Genomic DNA, 21,709 nt, shown 5'->3' with positions numbered 1-21,709 from the left:
CTGGTGGTATTTTGATAAAGACTGCATTAAATGTGTAGATTGCTTTGGGTAATATAGACATTTTAACAATATTTGTTCTTCCAATCCATGAGAATAAAATGTTTTTCCATTTCATTGTGTCCTCTTTAATTTCTTTCATCAATGTTTCATAGTTTTCAGAGTAGGAGATCTTTACCTCTTTGGTTAGGTTTATTCCTAGGTATCTTAGGGTTTTTAGTGCAATTGTAAATGGGATTGATTCCTTGATTTCTCTTTCTGCCTCTTCATTATTGGTGTGTAGATATGCAACAGTTTTCTACATTTTGATTTTGTATCCTACGACTCTACTGAACTTGTTTTTCTAGCAGTTTTTTGGTGGAGCTTTTGGGCTCACGTCATCTGAAAATAATGAAAGTTTGAATTTTTTGCTGATTTGGATGCCTTTTTATTTCTTTGTGTTGTTTGATTGTTGTGGCCAGGACTCCCAGTCCTAGATTAAATAACAGTGGTGAGAGTGGATTCCTGTCTTGTTCCTGGCAGTAGATGAAATCTCTCAGTTTTTCCCCATTGAGGATGGTAATAGCTGTGGGTTTTTCATATATGACCTTTATGATTTTGAGGTATGTTCCTTTTAATCCTACCTTGTTGGGGGTTTTTATTATGAATGGATACTGTTCTTTGTAAAATGCTTTTTCTGCATCTTGAAATGATCATATTGTTTTTAACCTTTCTTTTATTAATGTTATATATCATATTGATTCATTTATGAATATTGAACCACCCTTGCCACCCAGGAATAAATCCCACTTAGTTGTGGTGAAAAAAATTTTTTTAAGATTTCGTTTTTAAGTAATCTCTGCACCCAATGTGGGGCTTAAATTTACAACCCCAAAATCAAGGGTCACATGGTCTACCAACTGAGCAAGCCAAGCGCTCCTGAATTTTTTTTTTTTTTTTTTTTTTAGTCTGTTGTGGATTCTGTTTGCTAGTATTCTAGTGAGAATTTTTGCATCTGTGTTTCTGTGATATTGGCCTGTAGTTCTCTTTTTGTGGTGTCTTTATCTGGTTTTGGGATCAGGGTAATGCTGGCCTTACAGAATGAATTTGGAAGTTTTCCTTCCTTTTGTATTTTTTGGAATAGTTTGAGAAGCATACGTATTAACTCTTCATTAAATATTTATTAGAATTCACCTGTGAAGCCATCTGGTTCTGGACTTTGGATTGTTGGGAGTTTTTTAATTACCGATTCCATTTCATTGTTGGTAATTGCTCTGTTCAAGTTTTCTACTTCTTGTTTTAGTTTTTGTAACTTATATGTTTCTAGGAACTTATCCATTTCTTCCAGATTGTCCAATTTGTTGGCAAAGTTTTTCATAATATTCTGTTATAATTGTTTATATTTCTGTGGTGTTGGTTGTTATTTCTCCTCTGTCATTTGTGATTTTTTTTTTTTTTACTTGGGTCCTTTCTCTTCTCTTTTAGATAAGTCTGGCTAGAGGTTTATCAATTTTATTAATTTTTCAAGGAAGCAGCTCCTGGTTTCATTGATCTGTTCTACTGTGTTGTTGTTGTTGTTGTTTTAGTTTCTGTAGCATTTATTTCACAGTAGTGAGCAAATTTTACTAATTTTTAAAAATGAAACAGCCCTTTAGTAATAAATAACTCCTATAAAAGTTTAATCTATTCATATTTATTTTCATAACTGAAGCTTTTTAAAAACCACTTTTAATCTTAGTTTGAAAATATGAGGTAGTATTACTCAAGTTTTCTCAGTAATCTTAAAGAGTTTAATTTGTTTACTGTGATACTTTACCATCTTGACTGTTCAACCTGGCAGACAGGTATAATTGCCTCTGATTTCTTACTAGAAAATAAAATGCCTGGTACCTTCTAAAATGGACAAATAAGGAAGTAGAAATGAAGGTATCAAATTAGCAGTCATCACAATTCTTTGGTCTTTAGTAAGGCAAGAAAAAGGTGCGTGGTTCTTAAAAGTAGTTCCCTTAGATCAAATTGCCTTTCATTATGTTGCTTATTTCATACATCACAAACTTCTTGAAGTCATGACCATGTCATCTATTTTAAAAATTTTCTTTCCCACAGTAGTATATATGATAGTGGGATTTACTAAATGAATGAAAATGAGGAAAAGTTAACTAAGAATATAATTTATAGAGAAAAGTATATCTTTATAAAATTAGAGGAAATGCATGGGCATATATGTGTGCTAATGTGTATAGCAAGAATGTCTTGAAATACAAATTTCACTTAAAAAAAATCCTCTGTTAGGTTTTTCTTGTTCGAAAGAAGACTGGTCCTGATGCTGGGCAGCTCTATGCAATGAAGGTGTTAAAAAAGGCTTCTTTAAAAGGTAGAAAATTACAAAGCTTATTAAGATAGAATTTGATAAAGCTTGTTTTAAGAAATATGCTGTGTATTGCTTGTATAAGTTGAGTAGACTCAGTTTCCTTTAAACATTAGTAAGTTTTCTAGCCTGTAAGTGATATTTCTAGGTTTGATATTGGCATATGCTCTAATTTAGTTAGACTGTACCCTGGTAAAAATTTAATTGTATAAAAAGTGACACATTTTATTTAATATAAAGTGAACTTATTTTAGTAAGCTATATTCTTTTAAGATTTTTATTTTTTTTCTGTTTCATCTTTGTTGATTTTGCATATTGAAAAAGCACAACCACCTGGATACACTTACACCATCTTCTCTGTGCTCAGTTTTAATCATTGAACTCATTTGAAAATTGGAGACCAATACATAATAAATACATATTATCCAAATACCTACTTAATGTCACTTTAATCCATCTAGATCTAAACTGAATTTGTTGGCTTTCTGAGAATATGGTAATTACTGTCTAGAAATATATAGATTGCAAATTTAAGCACTTATACACTTATATTTTCATATTTTTGTTTGGTGAATTATTGATGGATCTCTACTGAAATTTTATATAGAAGAGTAATATATTCTACCTTTCTATAATTTTTAGTTCGAGACAGAGTTCGGACAAAGATGGAAAGGGATATATTGGTGGAAGTAAATCATCCATTTATTGTCAAATTACACTATGGTATGTCATGTTTGTTTGTTTGTTTTAATTTATGGAATTAGAGAATTAAGATTTCCCTTCAAACAATAACATAACGGGAAATAAATACTTCAAAATTATTTAATACATTCAACTATGTAAAATATATTTATCCGAAATAAGAGTAAGAATCAATATCCAATTTTGAATTGTATTTTCTTTATCTGTTGGTTAATTTGTCTAAGGTAATAAGATAGTGTCTTCTGATTACTTGTCTGGTAGTATTTCTTTACTCCGCTAGGCTGTACCTTTAATGATCTGAGGCTATAAACTGTGATAATTTATTCAAAACATCTGATGTTTGGATGTGTTCCTCTTACATGTTCATAATGAGCTTATTAATTTATTTCCTAGCTCTATTGAAGAGGACCATGTAGTTATATTAGTCCATTTGAGTTATTCTTTCTTTTATTTGGGGGAAGAGGAATACCAGTAAGAAGCAGTAAATATAATGGAAAGAACGTGAGTTTGGAGTCACACAGTGCTGAGTTTGAATCATGGCTCCGTTCATAATTTATGGATACATGAGATTGTGCAGTTTGGCTTTCCTGGAGAATTCAAAGATATATACATCATTAAATCACTGATATATTCTATGATATCAGTAAGTTTTCAAGATTTAAAAAAGTAGCAGCTATTGATTTTATTCTTAGGAATTTTTGAAAAATAATGCATTAAAGTATATACTAAATTATTTTTAAAAATCCTTAAAAAATTCACACCCATTATTCTTTCACTCCTTGTTATCCTAAATGGAAAATAGTAATATCTAAAGTTCCACTTCCTTAAATCACCAGGAGTACATTACATTAATCAGTAAATACCAATTGTGTGCAAAACGCTCTATTGAATGAAGTAGGCTCTAGAGGTGAAACAATCTCTGACTCAAAAAACTTCTAATCTATTGGAATGCAGACATGTAAACAAATTAATTGTACAAATAAAAATGGAGTAAGTGCCATAAGAGAGACATAAATAAGGAACAATGAGATCTCAAAAGTAGTAGCAAGTAATTGTTTTGGAGAAGAGGGTAAGGATGCTATGAAATGTGAAAAGAGAGAAATCCTTAATAGAGGAAAGCTTGATGGAGGAGGTGGCATTTTTGTTGAGCTTGAAAGAATTAGTAGATTTTCAGTAGGTAGGGAGGTGGAGTTCAAGCAGTTTGGAGTAGAGCATGATGCGCCATAAATCAGGACAACGATGGCAGTAGAAGTTTCTGTGTAAAACCACATGTAAAGTTGATTATGTTCTAGGAAGGGATTTATAGCTATTTCAGCACTAAGTTCAGTTTTGAGATAATGTTATCCATTGGACCATGTGAATAAATGCTTAATTCCTTTATAGTGTTTAATGATAAAACTAAACATATATATTAATTAAAAATTATACTGAGGTCGTTAAGCCTTTAAGATTCTGTTAATGTTCTGTTACTACATTTTAATTTATAATTAGCCTTTCAGACTGAAGGGAAGCTCTATTTAATACTGGATTTTCTCAGGGGAGGAGATGTCTTCACAAGATTATCCAAAGAGGTAGGTATCTGTAAATTTTTACTATATTTTATTGAAACAAAACTAAGAAAAATCATTTGTGTTCTGCTGATTAATTTTTTTCTATAGAAATTTTAAATAATTCTTCTGTTTATTTCATTGCATAGTATTTAGTTGATGTGCCAGTTAATGGCATTTTCTGTCTGCCTGTCATTTAGATCTCCTCAGTGTGCTACTCATTATTCCTTTAGGCACAAGATCAATATAAATAACTGGATGAAGTAGATAGGGGCAAGCCTAGGATTTTGGCTACTCAAGCTACCAAAATGCCTCTGGGAGTAGGGTTTAATTTATTCTACAACAACTTTATGAAGGTATAACTGACATACAATGAATTACACATATTAGAATACATACTTTGATAAAATTTGACATTTGTATATACCTGTGAAACCATCATCACAATCAAGATAATAAGCTTATCTGTCATCCCCAACCATTTTCTTGTGCCCCTTTGTAATGCCTCCCTTCCACCCTGCCCCTACTGAATCTGCTTTCTGTCATTGTTTGGTTTACATTTTCTAGGACTTTATATAAATGGAATCTTATAGTATATATTCTTTTTTGTCTGGCTTATTTAACCAGAATAATTATTTTGAGACTTAGCCATGGTGTTGTATGTATCAGTGGTTCATTCACTTTTATTGCTGAATAGTATTCCACTGTATGGATACACCACCATTTGTGCGTTAACTTATTGATGGATATTTGGGTTATTTGCAGTTTTTGGATATTACTAATAAAGTTGCTACAAACATTCATGCACAAATAACTGTATGGACATATGTTTTCATTTTCATGGTTATGTTTTCATTTTTCATGATTAAATACTTAGGAGTATAATGACTGGACTATTTGATAGGTATATGTTTTAACTTATTTTAAAGACCCTATCAAATTGTTTTCTAAGGTAGGATTATAATTTTTATATTCCCACCAGCAGTGTATGAGAGTTTCAGTTGCTCCACATCCTTTCCAGCCCTTAATATGGTCAGTAGTCTTGTTTTGATTTTGGACATAAGTGTGTAGTGGCACCTTATTGTGGTTTTGAATTGCATAATCCTAATGACTAATGATGTTGAGCATCTCCTCATGTACTTATTTGGCATCTATTTATCTTCTTTGATAAAATGTCTGTTTAAATATTTGGCTCATTTTTTATTAAATTGTATGTTTTCTGAGTTTTGAGAGTATATATTTTGGATGGTAAGTCCTTTATCATATATGTTGTTTGCAAATACTTTCTCCTGGTCTGTGGTTTGCCTTTTCATTCTCTTTAATAGTGTCTTTCAAAAGCAGAAGTTCTTAATTTTGATGAATTCCAACTTATAATTTTTTCTTTTATGAATTTGGTGTCCTATTTAAAGAATATTTGCCTAATCTCAGGTCACATAGATATTCTATATTTTCTAGATATTTTGTAATTTTAGGTTTTACATTTAAGTATATAATCCATTTTGAGTTTATTTTAGTGTATGGTGAGAGGTATGTTTTGAAGTCCTTTTCTTTTCTTTTTTCCTTTTTTTTTTTGCATATACATATCCCAGTGTTCTAGCCTTGTGATTAAAAAAGTCTATGCTTTCTTTACTGAATCACCTTGCATTTTTGTTGGAAATCTATTAACCATATATGTGAAGGTCTATTTTTGGACATTTTATTTTGTTCAATGATCTATTTGTTTATCTTTATTTCACTACTTGATTTCTTAATTACTATACCCTTAATTACTATACTATATGTCTTAAAGTAAGGTAGTACAAATCCTTGAGCTTTGCTCTTTTTTTTTTTTAATATTTATTTATTTATTTATTTGACAGAGAGAGGGAACACAAGCAGGGGGAGTGGGAGAGCGAGAAGGCTGCTTCCCGCTGAGCAGGGAGCCCAATGCGGGGCTCCATCCCAGGACCCTGGGATCATGACCTGAGCTGAAGGCAGAGGCTTAACGACTGAACCACCCAGGCGCCCCTTTGCTCTTCTTTTTCAAAGTTCTTTTGCCTCTTCTGGGTCCTTTGTATTTCCATATCAATTTTTAAATCAGCCTTTCACTTTCTACAAAAAAGCTTGCTGGGATTTTGATTGGGATTTCATTGAATCTATAGGTCAATTTGCAGATAATTGACATTTTCACAATATTGAATCTTCATTTCATGAATATGATTTTTTCTCCAGTTTTTGAGTCTCCTTTAATTTCTCTCAGCAATGTCTTGTCATTTTCAGTGTATCAGTCTTCCACATTTTTTATCGGATTTATCTCTGAGTATTTCCTTTTTTAAAATGATGTAAATGGAATTGCTTTCTTATTAATTTCATTTTCAGGTTGGATGGAAATACAGTTTTTTTTTTTTTTTTTTTTTTTTTTTTTTGCGTATTGAACTTGTATCCCAGAATTTAACTGAACTTACTTATTACACCTAATGGCTTTTTTTTTTTTTGGTAGATTCCATAGAATTTTCTATTTATAACCTACAAACAAGGAGTTTTTACTTTTTTTTCCTTTATAGACATCACTTATTTCTTTTATTTGTCTTTGTTGCACTGGCTTGACCCTCCAGTTCAGTGTTCTATAGAATTGGTAAGAGCAGACATTCTTGCCTTATCACAGGGGAAAAACATCATTTTAGCATGAATTACAAAGTTCAGTATAGGTCTTTTTACATGTTCTTTATCTGGTTGTGAAAGTTCTCTTCTGTTACTAGTTTGTTGAATTTTTATCAGGTCTGTACATTAGATTTTGTAATATTCTTTCAGTGCAATTATTGAGATACTATGTTTTTTCTTCTTTAATCTTTTAATAGGTAAATTAAATTGATTGGTTGTCAAATGTTGAAGCAGTCTTGCCTATGGATGAATCCCCCATGTAGACATGGTGTATTATGTTTTTTGCATATTTGTGGATGATATTTCCTAAATGTTTTTTCAGAATTTTTACATTTATTTTTATGAGAGATATTTGATTATAGATTTCTTGCATTTTTTATGTCTAGTTTTAATGCCATAGCAATTCTGGTTTTATAGAATGAGTTGGGTAGTGTTTTCTCCTGTTCAATTTTCTATAAGAATTCATTGTAAAATTGTCATTAAATGGTTGGTAGAATTCACCAGTGAAGCTATCTGGGCCTGAAGTTTTTTTTAATAGAAAGGCATTTTAACTACAAATTCAATTTATTTAAGAGACTTGGAGGTATTCAGTTTATCTTTTTTATTTTTTGAGTGAGCTTTGGTATTTTGTGTCTTTTAAGGAATTTAGCCATTTTAGTAAATTTATCAAATTCATTGACATGAAATTGTTCATAATAGTCCTTTACTATCTTTTTATAGCAGTAGAGTCATTAGTGATATTTGTATCATTCCTGATGTTGGTATTTTGTATCTTCTCTTTTTTTATTTTTTATTTCCCCCACCCATCAACCATCCTCCCACAGGCAGCCACCACTCTGTTCTCTATATCCATGACTTTTATTTATTTGTTTTATTTTTTAGATTACACATATAAGTGAGATAATATGGTGTTTGTCATTCTCTGACTTATTTCACTTAGCATAACACATTCAGGGGCCACTCATTTTGTTACAAATGGCAAGATTTCCTTCTTTTATATGGCTAAATAATATTCCATTGTATATATATGCTATATTTTCTTTATCCATTCATACATCAGTGGACACTTACATAATTTCCATATATGGCTATTGCAAATAATGCTGCAGTGAACATAGGGGTAGACATATCTTTTCAAATTAGTGTTTTTGTTTCCCTTGGATAAATATTTAGTCCTGGAATTGCTAAATCATATGGTAGTTCTATTTTTAATTTTTTGAGGAAACTTCACATACTGTTTTGCATACTAGCTGTACCAATTTACATCGCTAACAACACTGCACAGGTGTTCCATTTTCTCCACATCCTCAACACTTATTGTTTCTTGTCTTTTTGATGATAGCCTTTCTAACAGGTATGAGGTGATAACTCATCATGGGTTTGATTTGTATTTCCCTGATGATTAGTGATATCTCCTTTGAAAATATGTCTATTCAGATCCTCTGCTCTTTTTTTTTTTTATTTGTTTTTTAAATTGAATTGTTTGGTTGTTTTTGGTGATGAGTTGCAGGAGTTCTTTATATATTTTGGATAGTAACACCTTATCACATCTGTGACTTGCAAATGTTTCCTTCCATTTCATACATTGCCTTTTCATTGCATTGATGTTTTTCTTTGCTGTGCAGAGACTTTTTTTTTTAAGATTTTATGTATTTATTTGACAGAGAGAGACACACAGTGAGAGAGGGAACATAAGCGGGGGGAGTGGGAGAGGGAGAAGCAGACTTCCAGCTGAGCAGGAGTCCGATGAGGGGCTCGGTCCCAGGACCCTGGGACCATGACCTGAGCCGAAGGCAGACACTTAATGACTGAGCCACCCAGGTGCCCTGAGACTTTTTAGTTTGATGTAGTCCCACTTGTTTATTTTTGTTATTGTTACCTTTGCTTTTGGAGTCAGTTAAAAAAAAAAAAATCAAGATTGATGTCAAGGAGTTTACTTCCTAAGTTTTCTTCCAGGAGTTTTATGGTCTCAGGTCCTATATTTAACTCTTTAATCCATTTTGAGTTAATTTTTGTGTATGGTATAGGATAATAGTCTAGTTTGATTCTTTTCATGTAGCTGTCCAGTTTTCCCAACTTCATTTATTAAAGAGACTATCTTTCCCCCCTTGTATTTACTTATCTGCTTTGTCATAAAATAATTGACCATATATGTGTGGGTTAATTTCTGGGCTCTTTATTCTGTTCTCTGGAGGTGTATGTCTGTTTTTATGCCAATACTGTACTGTTTTGATTACTATAGCTTTGAAATATAGTTTCAAATCAGGGAGCTTGATAACTACAACTTTTATTTTTTCCTTTTCAAGACTGCTTTGGCTATTTGCAGTCTTTTATGATTCCAAACAGATTTTTGAATTGTTCATTCTATTTTTTTTAATAATGCCATTGGAATTTTGGTAGGGATTAAATTGAATTTGTACAGTTTTTGGTAATATGGACATTTTAACAATATTAATTCTTCCAATCCGTAAGTTTGGAATATCTTTCCATTTATTTGTGTCTTCTTCAGTTTTTTTCATCAGTGTTTTATAGTTTTGAATGTACAGATTTTTCACTTCTTTGGTTAAGTTTATATCTAGATATTTTATTCTTTTTTTATTCTAAAGTTTTTATTATGTTCAATTAGCCAACATATAATACATCATTAGTTTTTGATGTAGTGTTCAATGATTCATTAGTTGTGTATATAATGTAAATGGATAGTTTTCTTAATTTATTTTTCTGATAGTTCATTATTAGTTTATAAAAATGCAGCAGATTTTTCCATGTTGATTTTATACCTTGCAAGGTTACTGACTTTGTTGATTAGTTCTAACACTTTTTTTTAATGGAGTCTTCTGTGTTTTCTATATACAAAATGATAGTGTATGCAAGTAATGACAGTTTTACTTCTTTCCAATTTGGATGCCGTTTTATTTCCTTTTCAAGCCTAATTGCTCTGGCTAGGATTTCTAATACATATGTGGAATAAAAGTGGAGATAGTGGACATCCTTATCTTGTTCCTGATCTTAGAAAGCTTTTCACTGTTGAGTATGATGTTAGCTGTGGACTTATTATGTTGAGGTATGTTCCCTATACACCAACTTTTTTAATTAAGATTTTATTTATTTATTTGACAGAGAGAGACACAGCGAGAGAGGGAACACAAGCAGGGGGAGTGGGAGAGGGAGAAGCAGGCTTTCTGCCAAGCAGGGAGCCCAATGTGGGACTGGATCCCAGGACCCTGGGATCATGACCTGAGCTGAAGGCAGATGCTTAATGACTGAGCCACCAAGGCGCCCTACACCAGTGTTTTTGAGAGGTTTTACCTAAATGGATGTTGAATTTTGTCAGATGCATTTTGTGCATCTAGTGACATGACCATATAATTTTTATCTTTTATGCTGTTAATGTGGTGTATCATGTTGTTTGATTTGTGGAAGTGGAATCATTGTTATATTCCTGTAATAAATCCCACTTGATCATGATACACAAAATTTTAATGTATTTTTGAATTTGTTTGCTAATATTTTGTTGAGAATTTTTGTATCTGTGTTTATCAGGAATATCTATGTTTTTATTTTTCTTCCTTTTGATTTTTTTAGTGTCCTTGTATGGTTTTGTTACCAGGATAATGCTGACATCATGAAATGATTTTGGAAACTTTGCCTCCACTTTAATTTTTTGAAATAGTTCTAGGATACGTATTATCTCTTCTTTAAAAGGTTGGTAGAGGGCGCCTGGGTGGCTCAGTTGGTTAAGCGACTGCCTTCGGCTCAGGTCATGATCCTGGAGTCCCGGGATCGAGTCCCACATCAGGCTCCCTGCTCAGCAGGGAGTCTGCTTCTCCCTCTAACCCTCCTCCCTCTCATGCTCTCTGTCTCTCATTCTCTCTCTCGCAAATAAATAAAAATCTTAAAAAATAAATAAAAAAAATAAAAGGTTGGTAGAATTCACCTGTGAAGGTGTCTGGCTTTTGTTTGTCGATTTTTTTTTTTTTTATAAAAGATACAATTTTATTTCTACTAATTGGTTAGTTCAGATTTTCTCTTTCTTCTTGATCCAGGCTTGGATTATGATAGGATTCCAGGAATTTACAATTCCTTCTAGGTAGTCCAATCTTCTGGCTTATAATTATTCATAGCAGCCTCTTATAATGTTCCATATTTCTTTGTTAACAGTTGTAATACCTCCTTCATTTCCTTTTTTTGTTTTTGTTTTGTTTTGTTTCTGTTCTTGCATTTTTTTAAAATTTTATTATATTTAAATTCAATTAATTACCATGTAGTGTATCATTAGTTTCAGAGGTAGAGTTCAGTAATTCGTCAGTTGCCTGTAATACCCAGTGCTCATTATATCACATGCCCTCCTTAATGCCCATCACTCAGTTACCCTGTCCCCCCACCCACATGCCCTCTAGCAACCCTCAGTTTGTTTCCTAGAGTTGAGTCTCTTAATGCTTTATCTCCCTCTCTGATTTCATCTTATTTTACTTTTCCCTCCCTTCCAGTATGATCCTCTGTTTTATTTCATAAATTCCACATATGAGTGAAATCATATGAAAATTGTGTTTCTCTGATTGATTTATTTTGCTTAGCATAATACCCTCTACTTCCATCCATGTTGCAAATGGCGAGAATTCATTTTTTGATGGCTTGAATTCATTTTTAATGATATATATATATATAATGGAATATATATAGGTGTGTGTGTATGTGTGTGTGTGTGTGTGTGTATATATATATATATATATATATATATATATATATATATACACATCTTCTTTATCCATTCATCTGTTGAGAGACATCTGGGCTCTTTCCATAGTTGGCTATTGTGGACATTGCTGCTGTAAACATTGGGGTGCACGTGCCCCTTCGGATCACTACATTTGTATCCTTTGGGTAAGTACCTAGTAGTGCATTTGCTGGGTTATATGCTAGCTCTATTTTTAACTATTTGAGGAACCTCCATACTGTTTACCAGAGTGGCGGTACTAGCTGCATTCCCACCAACAGTGTAAGGGGGTTCCCCTTTCTCCACATCCTCGCCAACATCTGTCATTTCCTGACTTGTTAATTTTAGACATTCTGACCAGTGTGAGGTGGTATCTCATTGTGGTTTTGATTTGTATTCCCCTGAAGCCAAGTGATGTGGAGCTTTTTTTCATGTGTCTGTTGGCCATTTGTATGTCTTCTTTGGAGAAATGTCTAAGTCTTCTGCCCGTTTCTTGACAGGATTCTTTTTTTTGGGGTGTTGAGTTGATAAGTTCTTTTACATGTCAGATACTAGCCCATTACCTGGTGAGATATTTCAAATATCTTCTCCCATTCCGTGGATTACCTTTTAGTTTTGTTGGCTGTTTCCTTTGCTGCGCAGAAGCTTTTTATCTTGATGAAGTCCCAATATTTCATTTTTGCTTTTGTTTCCCTTGCCTTTGGAGATGTGTCTAGCAAGAAGTTGCTGTGGCCGAGGTTGAAGAGGTTGCTGCCTATGTTCTCCTCTAGAATCTTGATGGATTCCTGTCTCAAATTTAGGTCTTTCATCCATTTTGAGTTTATTTTTGTGTATGGTGTAAGATAATGGTCCAGTTTCATTCTTCTGCATGTGGCTGTCCAATTTTCCCAACACCATTTGTTGAAGAGACTGTTTTTTTTCCATTGCATATTCTTTCCTGCTTTTTCAAAGTTTAGTTATCCATAGAGTTGAGGGTCCATTTCTGGGCTCTCTATTCTGTTCCATTGATCTATGTGTCTGTTTTTGTGCCAGTGCCATACTGTCTTGATGATTACAGCTTTGTAATATATAGCTTGATGTCTGGCACTGTGAAGCCACCAACTTTGGTTTTCTTTTTCAACATTCCTTTGGCTATTTGGGGTGTTTTGTGGTTCCATACAGATTTTAGCATTTTTTTTCCAGCTCTGTGAAAAATGTAGTTGGTATATTTTTATTTAAATTCAATTAGCCAACATACAGTACATCATTATTTTCAGATGTAATGTTGAATAATTCATCAGTTGCATATAACACCCAGTGCTTATCACATCACATGCCCTCTTTAATGCCTATCACCCAGTTTGTCAATGGTATTTTGATACGGATTGCATTGAATGTGTAGATTGCTCTGGGTAGCATAGACATTTTAAAAATATTTATTCTTCCAATCCATGAGCATGGAATATTTTTCCATTTCTTTGTGTTTTCCTAAATTTCTTTCACAAGTGTTCTATAATTTCAGAGTTTGGATTCTTTACTTCTTTGGTTAGCTTTATTCCTAGGTATCTTATGGTGTTTGGTGCGATTGTAAATAGGATCGATTCCTTAATTTCTATTTATTGTTAGTGTATAGAAATGCAACTAATTTCTGTGCATTGATTTTATGTCCTACCACTTTTCTGAATTCGTGTATGAGATCTAGCAATTTTTAGGTTGACTCTTGAGTTTTCCACATAGAGTATCATGTCATCTGTGAAGAGTGATGTTTTGACTTCCTCTTTGCCACTGTGGATGATTTTATTTCTTTTTGTTGTCTGATTGCTGAGGATAGGACTTCTAGTACTACATTGAACAACAGTGGTGAGAGTGGACATCATTGTCATGTTCCTGCCCTTAGGGGAAAGGTATCAGTTTTTCCCTGTTGAGAATGATATTTATTGTGGGCTTTTTGTAGGTGGCTTTTATGATATTGAGGTATGTTCCCTCTATCCCTACATTGTGGAGAGTTTTAATCAAAAAAGGATGCTGTATTTCATCAAATGCTATTTCTGCATCAATTGAGAGGATTATATAGCTCCTGTCCTTTCTTTTATTAATGTGATGTATCGCGTTGATTGACTTGTGAATGTTGAATGTGAATGTGAATAAATAAACCCAAACTTTATTTTTGATAAATCTGGCTAGGAGTTTATCAATCTTATTAATTATTTCAAATAACTTGCTCCTAGTTTCATTGATCTGTTCTACTTTTCTCATTGATGAATCAAATGATCAACCAAATCTCATTGATTTCCGCTCTAATCTTTCTTATTTATCTTCTCTGGCTTGGTTTAGGCTTTGTTTGCTGTGCTTTTTCCATTTCCTTTATATATGACAGTAACTTGTGTATTTGAGATCTTTCTCGTTTCTTGAGAAAGGCCTGTATTGCTCTATACTTCCCTCTTAGGACCACCTTCTCTGCATCCCAAAGGTCCTGAACTCTTGTGTTTTCATTTTCATTTACTCCCATGAATTTTTAAAATTCTTCTTTAGGGGCGCCTGGGTGGCTCAGATGGTTAAACATCTGCCTTCGGCTCAGGTCATGATCTCAGGGTCCTGGGATCGAGTCCCGCATCGGGCTCCCTGCTCCTTGGGAGCCTGCTTCTCCCTCTGCCTCTCTCTCTCTCTCTGTCTCTCATGAATAAATAAATAAAATTTAATTTAAAAAAAAATAAAAAAAATAAAATAAAATTCTTTAATTTCCTGTTGACTCATTCATTAAGTTGATGCTTTGAACCTCCATGTATTTGTGTTCCTTCCAAATTTTCTCTTGTGATTGAGTTCAAGTTTTAAAGCATTGTGGTCTGAAAATATGCAGGGAATAATCCCAAACTTTTGGTACTGGTTGAGTACTGATTTGTGACCAAGTATGTGATCTATTCTGGAGAATGTTCCATGTGCACTTGAGAAGAATATGTATTCTGTTTCTTTAGGACAAAATGCTCTGAATATATTTGTGATGTCCATCTGGTCCAGTGTGTTATTTAAAGCCCTTGATCCTTACTGGTCTTCTGCTTAGATGATCTGTGTTTTTGTGAGTGGGGTGTTAAAGTCCCCTACTATTATTGTACTATTATCAATGTGTTTCTTTAATTTTGTTATTAATTGGTTTATTTAATTGGCTGTTCATAAGTTAGGGGCATAAATATTTAGAATTGTTAGAGCTTCTTGTTGGATTGAACCTTTAATTATTATATAGTATCCCTCTTCATCTCTCATTACAGTCTTTGGTTTAAAATCTAATTTGTCTGATAGAAGGATTGCTACCCCAGCTTTCTTTTGATGTCCATCAGTATGAGAAATGGTTGTCCACTCCCTCACTTTCGATCTGGAGGTGTTTTTCGGTCTAAAATGAGTCTCTTGTAGACAGCATATCAATGGGTCTTCCTTTTTTATCCAATCTAATACCTTGTGTCTTTTGATTGGAGCATTTATCCCATTTATATTCAGAGTAATTATTGAAAGATGTGAATTTAGTGCCATTGTATTACCTGTAAAGTCACTGTTTCTGTAGATTGTCTCTGTTCCTTTCTAGTCTTTGTTACTTTTGGGTTCTCTCTTCACTTACAGGATCCCCTTTAATATTTTTTGAAGTGCTTGTTTAGTGATCACAAATTCTTTTAGTTTTTGTTTGTCCTGGAAACTCCTTATCTCTCCATCCATTCTGAATGACAGCCTTCCTGGATAAAGTATCTTGCCTGCATATTTTTCTCACTTAGCACCTTGAATATATCATGCCAGTCTTTCTGGCCTGCCAGGTCTCTGTGGACAGGTCTGCTTCCAGCCTTATGTGTCTACCCTTTTAGGTTAAGGACCTCCTGTCTCTGGCTTCATTCAGGATTTTCTCTTTATCTCTGAATTTGAAAGCTTCACTATTATATGTCAGGGATTATATGTTTCCCTATTTTTATTGATTTTGATGGGGGTTTTCTGTGCCCCCTGATCTTGAATGCTTGTTTCCTTCCCCAGATTAGGGAAGTTCTCAGCTGTAATTTGTTCAAGTAAACCTTCTGTCCTTTTCTGTCTTTCCTCATTTTCTGGGACCCCTATTTTTCAAATATTATTGTGCTTTATGGTATCACTGATTTCTCAGAGTTGCCTCTCATAATTAAGTCATTGTTTTTCTCTCTTTTTACTTACTTTCTTCATTTTGTCCTCTATATCACTGACTCTCTCTTCTGCTTCATTTACCCTATCAGTTAGAACCTCCATTTTTGACTGCATCTCAGAATAGCATTTTTAATTTCAGCCTGATTAGATTTTAGTTCTTTTATTTCTACAATAAGGGATTCTCTAGTGTCTTTTATGCTTTTTTCAAGCCCAGCTAGTATCTTTATAATAATTGTTTTGATTTCTATTTCTGACATCTTACTTACATCCATATTGATTAAATCTGTGGCAGAGAGTACTACCTCTGGTTCTTTCTTTCACTATGCACTTCTCCTCCTAGTCATTTTGTACACAAAAGATAGGAAAGAAAGAGAAGGGAAAAAAGGAAACAGAAAAGAAAAAGAAAAGCAGCAGTGACAGAAATAATAATATAAAGAACAACAAGAATATCTTCAGGAAGTGATTCTGGTGTATGCTGTGTACACTCTACTGTTGTGTTTTGGCTGCTCTTCCCCACTGGTCTTTCCTCTACAGAGTTCCTCCTTGCTTGTAGTAGGGAGTGTTTGGTCCTTTAAGTAGGTATGCTTTGAATTGTTTGTGAAATTATGCCAGAAGCTGATGTTTTGGAGCTTTCTTTAATCAGTAGACTTGGTAGATGTAGGGGTTTGTGTTGGTCTTCTGAGGGAGAGGCCTGCTATGCTGGCACACAAGCTGACTTGCCCTCCTAAAGATGCTCCTGACAGGTCAGGGGGGTGGGGTTTATTGTAGGGGACTCCAGCCTCCACTAGAGTGTCTGTGTTTCTCTGAGGAGTCTGACTCTGCTGGTGGGTGAGAGGAGAAAAGGATGGTATAGGAGGTAGAATATGGCATCACCTCTCCCTCTTGTCCCTGGGGAGTGGAACTCCTGGCAGCTGCTGCTCAGGAGGCCCTCTTAGAAAAGCCAACAATCTCCTGTGAGCTGGTACCTCCTCAGTTCCATGCCCTAACCTGTGTGTGTTGTTGGCACACCCAGAGCCATAGAGCTCCTGTATTTTATCTCTGGCTGGTGGCTGGGATTCAAAACTCCGTTTTTAATGGCCTGGTGATATGAGTGCCCAATCCCGTCCCCTGGCTGGGAGGCTCAGGGCGTGCCCAACACTATCCTGTCCCTGAAAAGCCTTCGCACCGGCTGTCTCTGCATGCGCAGAGGCTTGAGTTTATTGTAATGCTCAGTGATAAACTTGAGCCAGGTTATCAGCCGTCTGCACTTGACTCAGTCCCCTACTCCTCTTTGTCACATAGAAGCCATTGCAGAGGCTTGAATCTATTGTCGCAAACAGGAAAAAGCTGCAAGGTTATCTACATTCTGCTCAAGTCTCTGTGCTCTCATCAGTTAGTCCCAGAAAAGCAGCTGTTTGGCGTGCACACAGAGTTTTGAGTCTGTATGCTCACAACATAAAATTAAGAGGCTTTCTGCCCTCTGCACACCCTTCTAAACCCGCTACTGAGCTCCACTCAAGAGTTCCACAGCTGTCCCTTTTTCTCTGGAGTGGACAAATATGCTCCTCCAAATGCCCTTCTGGAAGGGGAGCAATCTCTCCCTGAGCAACCCAGGGATCCACTCACCACAGCTTTTTGTGTGGTTACAAACCACTGCGATCTTTGCAACTTTCTCCCTGCTCCTGACTTTGCCCCAGGAACTGCACTTCCTCCCCTTCCCAGCCACATAGCTTCCCAGTCCCCCAATTCAGTCTCCGAACCTCATCTCTGCCAAATTTTCTCACTCTAGCTGTGCAGATTGTTTCTGTACTCCTCAGATCCTCTTCTTAATTGTTCAAAATAGTTGAAGGTTGATCTAGTTGTATTCAAAGGATGAGGCAAGTTCAGCATTCCCCTACTAATACTACTCCACCATCTTGGAACTCCCCTCACTCCTTCATTTCTGATTTTATTTATTTGAGCCATTTTTCTTTATTTCCTGGTGAGTCAAGCTAAAGGGTGTCAATTTGGGGCACCTGGGTGGCTCAGTCATTGAAGCAACTGGCTTTGGCTCAGGTCATGATCCCAGGTCTCCTGGGATCGAGCCCTGCATCAGGCTCCCTGCTCAGTGGGGAGCCTGCTTCTCCCTCTCCTGCTCCCCCTGCTACTGTGCTCTCTCTCTCTCTCTTTCTCTCTCTGTCAAATAAATAAATAAAATCTTTAAAAAAAATAAAAGTGTGTCAATATGGTTTATCCTGTCATTGCAAATAGCAGGATTTCATTCTTTCTTATGACTGAATAATATTCCATTGTACAAATATATACCATATCTTCTTTATCCACTCATCTACTGATGGACACTAGGGCTGCTTCAATAATTTGACTATTGTAAATAATGCTACATAGGGGTGCAGTATCCCTATGAATTAGTGGCTTTTATTTTGTTTGTTTTTGTTTTTTGTGTAAATAACCAGTGTTGCGATTGGATCATAGGATATATCTATTTTTAACTTTTTGAGGAGCCTCCATACTGTTTTCAAAGTGGATCCACCAATTCACATTCCTACCAATAGTACATGAGGGTTCCTTTTAATCCACATCTTAAACAACACTTGTTTCTTGTTTTTGATTTTAGCCAATCTGACAGGAGTGATCTGATATCTCATTGTTTTGATTTGCATTTCTCTGATGAGTGATTTTGAACACATTTTCATGTGTCTGTCTGTCTATTGGCCATCTGTATGTCTTTTCTGGAGAAATGTCTGTTCATGTATTCAGCCTATTTTTTAATTGGATTATTTGTTGGGTTGAGTTGTATCAATTCTTTTTGATAAGCTGTTTTTGAAATTCCAGTTAGTTAACATACAATGTAATATTAGATTAAGGTGTACAATATAGTGATTCAAAATTTCCATATAACACCCCAAACTCCTCAAGCTAAGTGCCCTCCTTAATCCCCATCAACTATTTAACCCATCCACTCCAGCTACCTCCTCTCTGGTAACCATCAGTTTGTTCTCTAGAGTTAAGAGTTTGTTTCTTGTGGGCGCCTGGGTGGCTCAGTCATTAAGCGTCTGCCTTCGGCTCAGGTCATGGTCCCAGGGTCCTGGGATCGAGCCCCCCATCGGGCTCCCTGCTCTGCAGGAAACCTGCTTCTCCCTCTCCCACACCCCCTGCTTGTGTTCCCTCTCTCACTATGTCTCTGTCAAATAAATAAAATCTTAAAAAAAAAAAAAAGTTTGTTTCTTGGATTGCCCCTCTCTCTTTTTTTTTTCCCTTTGTTGGTTTTGTTTTTTATATCCATATATGTATGAAATCACATGGTATTTGCCTTTCTCTGACTTATTTTGCTTAGCATAATACTCTCTACCTCTATCCACCTCATTAGAAATAGCAAAATTTCATTCTGTTTTATGGCTGAGCTATTTCCTTCATATATATATATATATACACATACCACATCGTCTTTATGTATTTATCAGTCAATGGACACTTGGACTATCTCCATAATTGGGTTATTGTAGATAATGCTTCGATAAACATCAGGATGTATGTATTCCTTTGAATGAGTATATTTCTAATTTAATTTAGTTTTATTATGTTATGTTAGTCACCATACAAAACATCATTAGTGTTTTGTTGTTGTTATTTCTTTCTTTTTTTTTTTATTCTTATGTTAATCCCCATACATTACATCATTAGTTTTTGATGTAGTGATCCACAATTCACTGTTTTCATATAACACTGTGCTCCATGCAGTACATGCCCTCCTTAATACCCATCACTGGGCTAAACCATCAACTCACCCCACCCTCCCCTCTAAAACCTTCAGTTTCTTTCTCGGAATACATAGTCTCTCATGGTTCGTCTCCCCCTCCGATTTCCCCCCCTTTATTTTTCCCTTCCATCTCCTAATGTCCTTCGTGCTATTCCCTATGTTCCACAAATAAGTGAAACCATATGATAATTGACTTTCTCTGTTTGACTTATTTCACTTAGCATAATCTCCTCCAGTCCCATCCATGTTGATGTAAAAAGTTGGGTATTCATCCTTTCTGATGGCTGAGTCATATTCCATTGTATATATGGACCACATCTTCTTTATCCATTCTTCTGTTGAAGGGCATCTCGGCTCATGCCACAGTTTGGCTATTTCGGACATTGCTGCTAGGAACATTGGGGTGCATATGGCCCTTCTTTTCACTACATCTGTGTCTTTGGGGTAAATACCCAATAGTGTAATTGCTGGGTCATAGTGTAACTCTATTTTTAATTTTTTGAGGCACCTCCACACTGTTTTCCAAAGTGGCTGTACCAACTTGCATTCCCACCAACAGTGTAAGAGGGTTCCCCTTTTTCCACAACCTCTCCAATATTTGTTGTCTTTTGGCTTGTCAATTTTTGCCATTCTAACTGGTGTAAGGTGGTATCTCAATGTGGTTTTGATTTGAATTTCCCTGATGGCTAATGATGATGAACATTTTTTCATGTGTCTGGTAGCTATTTGTATGTCTTCTTTTGAGAAGTGTCTGTTCATGTCTTCTGCCCAGTTTTTTACTTGATTTTTTGTTTTTTGGGTGTTGAGTTTGAGAAGTTCTTTATAGATCTTGGAAATCAGTGCTTTGTCTGTAGTGTCACTTGCAAATATCTTCTCCCATTCTGTGGGTTCCCTCTTTGTTTTGTTGACTGTTTCCCTTGCTGTGCAGAAGCTTTTTATCTTGATGAAGTCCCAAAAGTTCATTTTTGTTTTTTTCACTAGCCCCTGGAAATGTATCTTGAAAGAAGTTGCTGTGGGCTATGTCAAAGAAGTTACTGCCTATATTCTCCTCTAGGATTTTGATGGATTCCTGTCTCACATTTAGGTCTTTCATCCATTTTGAGTTTATCTTTGTGTATGGTGTAAGAGAATCGTCAAGTTTCATTCTTCTGTATATAGCTATCCAGTTGTCCCAGCACCATTTATTGAAGAGATTGTCTTTTTTCCATTGCATATTTTTTCCTGTGTTGTCAAAAATTTGACCATAGAGTTGAGGGTCCATATCTGGGCTCTCTATTCTGTTCCATTGATGTATGTGTCTGCTCTTGTGCCAGTGCCTTGCTGTCTTGGTGGTCACGGCTTTGTAATATAGTTTAAATTCAGGCAACATGATGCCCCAGCTTTGTTTTTCTTTTTCAACATTTCCTTGGTGATTCGGGGTCTTTTCTGATTCCATACAAATTTTAGGATTCTTTGTTCCAACACTTTGAAAAATGTCATTGGAATTTTGATTGGGATGTCATTGAAGGTATAGATTGCTTTGGGCAGCATAGACATTTTGACAATGTTTATTCTTCCAATCTATTAGCATGGAATGTTTTTCCATCTTTTTGTGTCTTCAATTTCTTTCATGAGTGTTCTGTAGTTCCTAGAGTATACATCCTTTACGTCTTTGGTTAGGTTTATTCTGAGGTATCTTATGGTTTTGGTGGTATTGTAAATGGAATCATATCCCTAATTTCTCCTTCTACAGTTGCATTGTTAGTGTGTAAGAAAGCAACTGATATCTGTCCATTGATTTTGTATCTTGCCACATTACTGAATTTCTGTATGAGTTCTAGTAATTTGGAGGTTGGAGTCTTTTGGGTTTTCCGCATAAATTATCACATCATCTGCGAAGAGAGAGAGTTTAACTT

The 21,709-nt window shown here is 35.0% G+C and overlaps 1 protein-coding gene across 1 annotated transcript in view; it reads left to right on the top strand.

The window, feature by feature from the left end:
* The window catches only part of RPS6KA6 (ribosomal protein S6 kinase A6), a 195,025-nt gene that overhangs the window by 82,288 nt on the left and 91,028 nt on the right, over positions 1 to 21,709 (top strand). Inside the window, exons 4-6 of the mRNA XM_035028805.1 lie at positions 2,269 to 2,350; positions 2,987 to 3,067; positions 4,538 to 4,617. Of these exons, the coding sequence (XP_034884696.1) occupies positions 2,269 to 2,350; positions 2,987 to 3,067; positions 4,538 to 4,617 (243 nt within the window). The remainder of the gene's footprint in view (positions 1 to 2,268; positions 2,351 to 2,986; positions 3,068 to 4,537; positions 4,618 to 21,709) is intronic.

Source organism: Mirounga leonina, unplaced genomic scaffold, assembly GCF_011800145.1.
Source record: "Mirounga leonina isolate KUSES-001 unplaced genomic scaffold, KU_Mleo_1.0 Mir_204, whole genome shotgun sequence".
Classification (NCBI taxonomy): domain Eukaryota; kingdom Metazoa; phylum Chordata; class Mammalia; order Carnivora; family Phocidae; genus Mirounga; species Mirounga leonina.
This window is presented reverse-complemented; position numbering and strand designations above follow the sequence as displayed.